The 7,875-nt window shown below is 38.5% G+C and overlaps 1 protein-coding gene across 1 annotated transcript; it reads left to right on the top strand.

Moving 5' to 3' along the window:
* Positions 1-655: 655 nt before the first annotated feature.
* On the top strand, positions 656-7,658 carry LOC120329725 (uncharacterized). Its single transcript, XM_078118346.1, has 5 exons — positions 656-801; positions 3,150-3,205; positions 4,117-4,239; positions 4,569-4,742; positions 7,123-7,658. The coding sequence occupies exons 1-5, from the start codon at positions 716-718 to the stop codon at positions 7,656-7,658; spliced, it is 975 nt and encodes a 324-aa protein (XP_077974472.1). The 5' UTR covers positions 656-715.
* Positions 7,659-7,875: the final 217 nt, after the last annotated feature.

Raw genomic sequence — 7,875 nt, 5'->3', positions numbered from 1 at the left:
ATCGCGACACAATGTTTGACTTTATCAATTGTTTGCTAATACGCATCAACGCGCTGTGTGATTAACAAGTTGTCGCGGTATATAATTTTAAACAACTGCATGTGTCTAGAATAATGCCATAGTAGTTTGAGGGTTAAATGCTACGTGTAACGAATGTTCTATCTATAATCTAGAATAATCGACAACGCCCTACTACAGCAGAGCCTTTGAAATCACTGTCGGAAAAGGCGGTCTAAGGAAGATTGGGAAGTGTTGTGGTGAATAAAAGGTTTAAGGGATAGAGTTTCAGTTGTTAGCTATTTTACAAGCTATTTAGTGGTATTAAATTCATCCCCGAGGAGAATAAATTCGATAAAACATCTCAATCATATAACAAACCACAGTCGGCTCTAGTCCATAATATTTAAATATTTTTAGCCAGTTCTTTGTTTCTATTTCATATGTACTACTGGATGATGGCAAAGCACTAACCGACAGGCGAGTACGTGAACCAACCACCATATGACGGTGAGAAGCCTAGCGATCCTCTGGCACTTAAATATCCTCATCGTAATACCGTACGGACCGTTATACATCTGCAGCCGACATAGCTAAAGTGTGACATTTTAAACTTTTTTCAGCTTGTTAGAAATATTTCAGATTATAGAAAATAAAATTGTCCGCTTTTTAGTCTCCAAAACTTTATTTTCAAACACGTATAGCCATACTGGAATAAATGGCAGAAGGGGGTCAACCTCAGCAACAAGTTTTTCATCTTTATTTTGGAGGGAAAAATATCAGTGTCCAAGGAGATAATGTCGAGTAAGTTTTTGATTTGATGTGAGGCCATAAATATAATCTTCAGTCACACTTCAGTCAGAAAACTGACCATAATTGCCAGCTATCACTGAAATTCCACTGAGAAAGATTGCAGGGAATTCGTTTAAACTCATATTGTCCTCTAGTTCAGTGGTTCTCAACCTTTTTCAGTTTGCGGACCGGTAAAATTTCAAAACAAATTTTGCGGACCTTCAAAATTAACCAAAAATGTCATGAACACAAAACATAATCAAAAGAATGCAGTTACGACAAAAGTTGGCGGTGCAAAAGACAATCCCATTTACTGAGAAATTTGCTGCTGTCTTTTTGATATTATACGTGTTAAACGCGGTTCTAATGAAGTTTTTCCAAAGCGTTGACTTCCACGCGTTTTCGTTAGCTTTGCGGGTTTTATTGCGTCATTTAAACGAATTTTGACGCAGACTAGGCACGACACATAGGAAGCGGTACATGGTTCTCCTGGAGTACGCGCCCTCAAGTAATTCTACCGGGCGTAGCATAACGATTTTGGCATATAATATGCCTAACCCTCACCTGAATACGTCACTCAAAAAGTACATTTTTGCGAAGTCACAATCGCGTCATAGAGCTTGCTAAATTATAGCAACAATCGTCCGAAATGGCATCTGTGCCGACTATAATGAACTCACCAACGCCAGCAAACTCTCTCTTACCGGTATCGTTACGGCAAGAAAACGAGATAAATAGCTTGCGTGATTTCGGATGATTGTCTGCGCGACCATACGTTTACTTTGGAGGGCCGTATTACGTCACTGCGACTTCGCAGTAATGTAATTTTTGGAATACCTACTCAGATGGAAGTTGGGAATGACACAAAAATTGTTGAGCCAGGCTAACTAGAAGTACTTGCGGCGTGAACTTCACAAGACCCCGGTACTTTTTCGCCGATGGGAGCAATTGTGAAACCTAGCTCTAAATACTTCTTATCATACTGCATAATAAAGTGTCTCTTTCGTTTTTTGCTTGCTTCTGCATGATCCATATCAACATTGCTGCAAAGTCGTTTCGGGGCATGATGTAAAGTTGAACTAGCAGTCTGTTCCTCTGCCCTGTCAACACCACTAACTTGGTTTTCACCGCTGGGTTTCTTTTAAAAAAACTGGATAATACTTTGCTGTTTGTTTGCCTCCATTTTACTATCAAACCTCGGTAAATCATTGGCCTACTGTCAAATTACGGAACGTGCGAACTGCGAAGTTCTCAATCAGGTACCGTACTAAGTGCTATCAAACTCCTCCGTTTTGACGTTAGCCGCCGTTATGAGGTCATAGGCTTAATGCATATCCAGTCGTTCAGGGCCTGAAATGGGCAGGGTGCCAGAGGACCTCTCGTCAAGTTTGGTTGTTAGACGAATACCGGTACTACGAAGCAATAAAAGTTGAACAAAATTATTGAGCATGCCGTCAATACTTTGTAGTTTGCAATTTGCTTATCGTCACGCTATTAACCAAATGGCGTAAGTAATTTTTAGCAGTTTTGAGAAAAACCTAAAACAAACTTGATAATGATATTGTTATGCCATTAAGAGTCAATAATTTCGCATCCGGATTTAAATTAATTTGTATGACGCAGGTATGTGATGTCATAATGGCGCACTGTGACTTACGCAGAAATCTGCCTATGACTTGGGGACATACGCAATTTTGCAACTTGACTATATGCACCAGTCCTGAAAACCGAACATTCGAAAAACGTATGTAATTTACATTATCTACGATGCTTAATTTCAAAAATAGCTTATCTGTTTCAATATTATGTTTAGAATATATATTTCATCAATATAGCGCGCTCTGCACACCCACCCTCTGAATTGGACTCAGATAGTGAATATCACAAGTGCACACTTGTCTATGCTGTAGTGTAAATTCAAATTTATAAGCGCTAAGCTAGAAGCTAAGATGCAAAATCTCGAAAATACTTCGCTGATGTCATTTTACCTTTGTGATGTCATAATAGTCCCGCAATAAACACTGACAATTCATTATGACGAAACAATTGCAAGAATGTGCATGTCACACAAAATCTCCATTTTATGGATTTCGGAATCTTGGGAAAAAATAATCTGAGTTAGCAGACAGGTGCGCATCATTACATAAATAACTATTTTTTAAAAAAATCTTAATACATTAATTAATTAATATATTAATCTTAATATATTAATATTGGAATATATTTGGCGGGCCGGCAGCAAGGTTGCCGCGGACCGGCGTTTGAGAACCACTGCTCTAGTTCGCTTCATGGATAATACCCTATGCCATTTTTAATGCCTTTCTCTCTATTTTTAAAATTTTAATTTTCAAATTTTCCAGGTCAAAGACTGAAATTGGTGCTGGCAAAATCAGCCGAATCACGGTTCAACAGCCAGGTAAAATATTGGTGTATTAAGAAAATAATTGTTGACAAGAAATGAATTTCCAACATCAGCCAGCCGAAATCGATCATGGCTTTTCTCTCTACCTCATGACTTTCTGCAAACGCGTTGTGGCCTAAGTTCAAAACCAACATGGGCAACGGCAGAAATTTAGCAAAATTCACACTTCGCGCTCACCAAACCAATGATTTTGTGTGCTCTAAAACAGGGGCGGGCAACTTCTCTAGTCGACGGGCCAAAAAATAATGTTCTCGGCGGGCCGGATTATAACATGAATAGTATTCAATATCTTAATCACATATTTATTCGCTAATGCAAGAAAGAAAATTATAAATCGCGTTTAAAGTAAAGTTTAAACTACAAAAAACACATAATGAATTTATCATAATGTACTAAAAGTGTAATAATATGATATCATAATGTACTGATGTACAGTCAGCGGGCCGGTCAAAATCTCGTCGCGGGCCGGACTCTGCCCGCGGGCCGTATGTTGCCCACCCCTGCTCTAAAATCCTAATGTTTTAATTGTAATACTAAAGATTGATTTTTATAGTGATCGGTTTATTACTTATCGATTTTAATCGGTAAGTATGTTGATAGGTATTTGTCTGTCTGTCTGTTAGATGCACGCGATATCTCCCGAAAACGAATCTGCTCCAGATTTTTCATGTCCATTTATCATATCTCGGACCAGAAGCCTATTGATTTTGGGCGAAGTATGTCGTATAATTAGCGAGGTATTAATTAATTAGTGATGGGACACAAGGTGTCACTATGGAGTAAGAGCGCTGTTTTGGGGATCCCCTAACTTTTGATCCATAAGTCCTCGGTCTCTGACCGATATTCTCGTTATAATGTTCCCCATTGAATGAATCCCTTGTAAATCGAAACCAATTTATTAACAGATGCTGCACATTCTACATCAATCAGCCCAACTCAGCCAGCAGAAATATCTAAAGGCATCGAATCTTTGAATCTTTCACCGGAAGGAATTCAGTCCGATTCGATTGCAACTCCAATGCTAACAGGTAAACCTCTAATGCCAATTTGAATCATTTTCTTCTCGCCACCTTTTTTTACTTCAATTGGGTTATAATAAATTGGTTAAAGTAATGCCGAACAGGGAAAGTTTCGATACTTCCAAAATAAATAACTGCACTTTACCTGATCTATCTGTAATGGAATTGAACCCAAGAAACCTTTATTGCAGCGTGTAATGGCAATGTATTACGATACCTAATTTCAAACCCTAATTAATGGATATAATTTTAAGAGGACTTCCAGTGAGTTTTCGCATTCGTATCATCGATAACCGCCAGTTTTTGTTCATTGCAATTAAAATATACTAATTCTACAGGCGATCTCAGAGTGCAGGATCTTCACACGAAGACAGATAGAAAACCAAATCAACTTAACAAAACGCCACCTCGAACTCAGGAGCTCAATCAACAACCAAAACAAACAGCAGCCGGTCCAAGATATACGACCGCACAGAGTGGAATTAATGCCCCAAAGATTTCCATGCTTCGAAGTAAGTAAAAGTTTTTTTCTGCAACATGGTTTTTGGAGCAACCGGATTTCTCGATTCCTCTACGTTGAATATCTTTACTTCCAACTTCATATTCTTTGAATTCGACAACCAGGTTGTCGTTGTCTATAACGATTTTTTTTCTGATTTTGTAATTGCATTTTTGAGTTTACCAATTGTTCGAGAAATGTTTTGATACACCTTGTCCTTGAAATACACGGCCACAGAGAAACATTTGAGGTGTTAAGTGGAATGAGAGAGGTGCTCACATGACATCACAATTCTTGCTGATTTGAATCGCTTTAATTTAAATCGCTCTCTCAGTCAGTCAGGGGCGTGATTTGATACGTGGGGGGTCGATCCGTTAGGCTAGAATCACCAATCGACTTGATCTATCTACGTCGTCCAAGTGATGTCCAACGCTTTCTCAGCACCGCCACATAATGTTCCATATTCACCGCGTAATTTTCGTCTATAAACTAGTACGGAACAGTTATGATATGTATGTTGGGCAATGATTATTAATGCTGTTTTTGTGGGGTCACCCTGTATGTTAGGTCAGTGGTTCCCAAACTGTGGGTCGCAACGCATAGCGACATCGCTGGAAGATTTTCTGGGGTCGCCTAACTTTCTATGAGCGTGCAATAATTCACATACAATTAACTAGGATGTGAAATCAGGAAAGCGATATTTTTACTGGTCAAGGTAGTAATGAATGCTGTTTGATGATGTATCCCCGTTTTCAGATTTTCTATACGCGTTAAATTCGAATAGGTAGTCGACTTTGGTCCGGATCTGGCAACATTCTTTACACGTGCACCTGCACTCTTTCGGCATCGCGATATACTGTACTAAGTTTTAGAGAGAAATAATGTGACAAAAGATAGATCCAGGTCCTAGGCCAGGGCTACTCAACTGGCGGACCGCGATCCGAATCTGGACCTTTTGGGTATTTGATTCGGATTGCGCCAATTTTTTAATTTGGATCATTAGCCCCACTTTTGAAGTTTTCTTTTATAAAATCTCTTTTATAGATTTGATTATATATATTAATTAAAAAAATTAAAATTAAAGCTCGTGGTAGCTTCCCTGTCAGACGCCCAGCACCTACCTACCTGCCATCCTATTGGCTTGGTTGTTTCCCGTGGTTACGTACAATGTGTCTCACTCAGTTTCAGTTGGTAGCGAAATTCGGCGAGAAGACGATACGCGCGCGTAACAGTTAAAACAAAATAAATGAAAAAATAAACTAAAAATGCAAAATAAAAAAACGGAAACGCAACACAAAAATAAAAGAGAGTAAATTCTGATTTTGAATTTCACGTGTGTGTGCTGATCCTCGTACAAAACGGTCGATATCAGCCGTCAACTTTTACCAGCTCCTCTCACCTTCTCTGTCCACCATCCTCCCACCCTCCACAGTATTCGCTTAACTTAGTCGGCCAACGCCAAAGATGAACAAACATACCGTTCCTAGTTTTTATTCGTTATTTCTCTGTTCTTTCTTTTTTCCATGTATATCCTTTCTATTTATTATGCGTAATCTAATTCTAACATGTATTTATTACCGGTTTTAACCATCATTATAATTTATACAATTGTTATGTCCGAGTTTTGTAGGGGCTTAGAACGGATTTGGGCATTTATGAGGTGTCTTTTTTATGAAATTTTCTACCTACGAAGGTGCTCCAGGAACGAATTATTTTCGTAGGTAAAGTTTATACTGTATTTTTTTTTGTGGTGTCGCGAATATCTGTAAATGTTGATTTCACGAAAATTTAGGTCGCGGGAAAAAATTTTGGGAACCACTGTGTTAGATGATACGGAATATTTTTAGTTCGCGGTGAATCAATGGGCATGGGGTTTGAACTCGCAATTTACATCTGTTGGGTTGGGTTTTAAGCTTTTAACCAGAAGGTTCAAGTAAATTAATAAGGCTCAAAACGAGAATATCGGGCGGAGACCGAAGACTTATCGATGAAAGTTGGGGGATCCCCATTTATTCACTCTGACTCTATAGTGACACCGCGTGTCCCATCACCAATTAATTAATAACGCTAATTATACGACATAATTCATCCAAAATCAATAGGCTTTTGGTACGAGCTATGGTGAATGTACATGCAAAATTTGGGGCAGATTGTGACTTTCGTGATATATCGCGTGCATCTAACAGACAGACAGACAGACAAACAGACAAATACCTATCAACATACTTACCCATCTTAAGATCGATAAGTAACAATCAGCCACTTTTACACAGGGAGATACTATTTTCAAAAGGTATTCCGTTCTGCTATACATTGTGAGATCCCTCATTGAGACTTTCAACGCACTGACTATTTTTTGTATAGGTTTTATTCATGATATATTTTATTTTCAGAAAAATCTTCCAAGTTATTCGACGAGTCCAAATATGAAGAAGCAGTCTCGATCTTAGAAGAACTGGCAACCCTGCAAAACCATCAGGATTTGGATACAATACTTATGATGGTCGAGTGTTTTATACAACTTGGCAGAGGAAACAAAGCGGAAAAGGCTATTGGCAACTTACGAAATATCCTGATGACGTCATCTGTGACAATTGCTGATGACGTCAAATACCTTGCGATTGACTTAATTTCGAATTCCGCATACATTCGCGCTATAATATTGCTTCGAATAGCAAGTGATATCTACAGAGCTCGCACAAGATCACCCGATGATGTAATGAATGGGATTGGATTTTGTATCAGTAAGATAGATGATGCCACTACGCCATTGATAAAAGCCGGTGGTCGATCTAAAATTATAGGAGTGGATTACGGCATAGAATACATGACAGAAATGCTGGATGATATTCGCGCAATAGAAAACGCTGATCCAGTGAATAAAGCAACACAAGAGGCTCGGTGCTTGAGTTACATTGGATATATGTAACTATTTACTGGCAGGTGAAAATGAGAAAAGTATAAAAATATTTATGAATGGACTGGAGGTTTTGGAGAGACAGTTCGGATCAAACGCTTCAAAATATAAAATCTACGGTGTATTGCTGAATAATATCGGTGTAGGGTATTATTATCTTCATCAATATGCAGAAGCCGAATCCTATTATATTAAAGCCATTGATGCTCGTGAAAAGGCTTCAGATTAT

This window comes from Styela clava, chromosome 12 (assembly GCF_964204865.1).
Source record: "Styela clava chromosome 12, kaStyClav1.hap1.2, whole genome shotgun sequence".
Taxonomy (NCBI): domain Eukaryota; kingdom Metazoa; phylum Chordata; class Ascidiacea; order Stolidobranchia; family Styelidae; genus Styela; species Styela clava.
The sequence above is the reverse complement of the archived record's forward strand: the minus strand, read 5'-3'. Positions and strand labels throughout refer to the sequence as shown.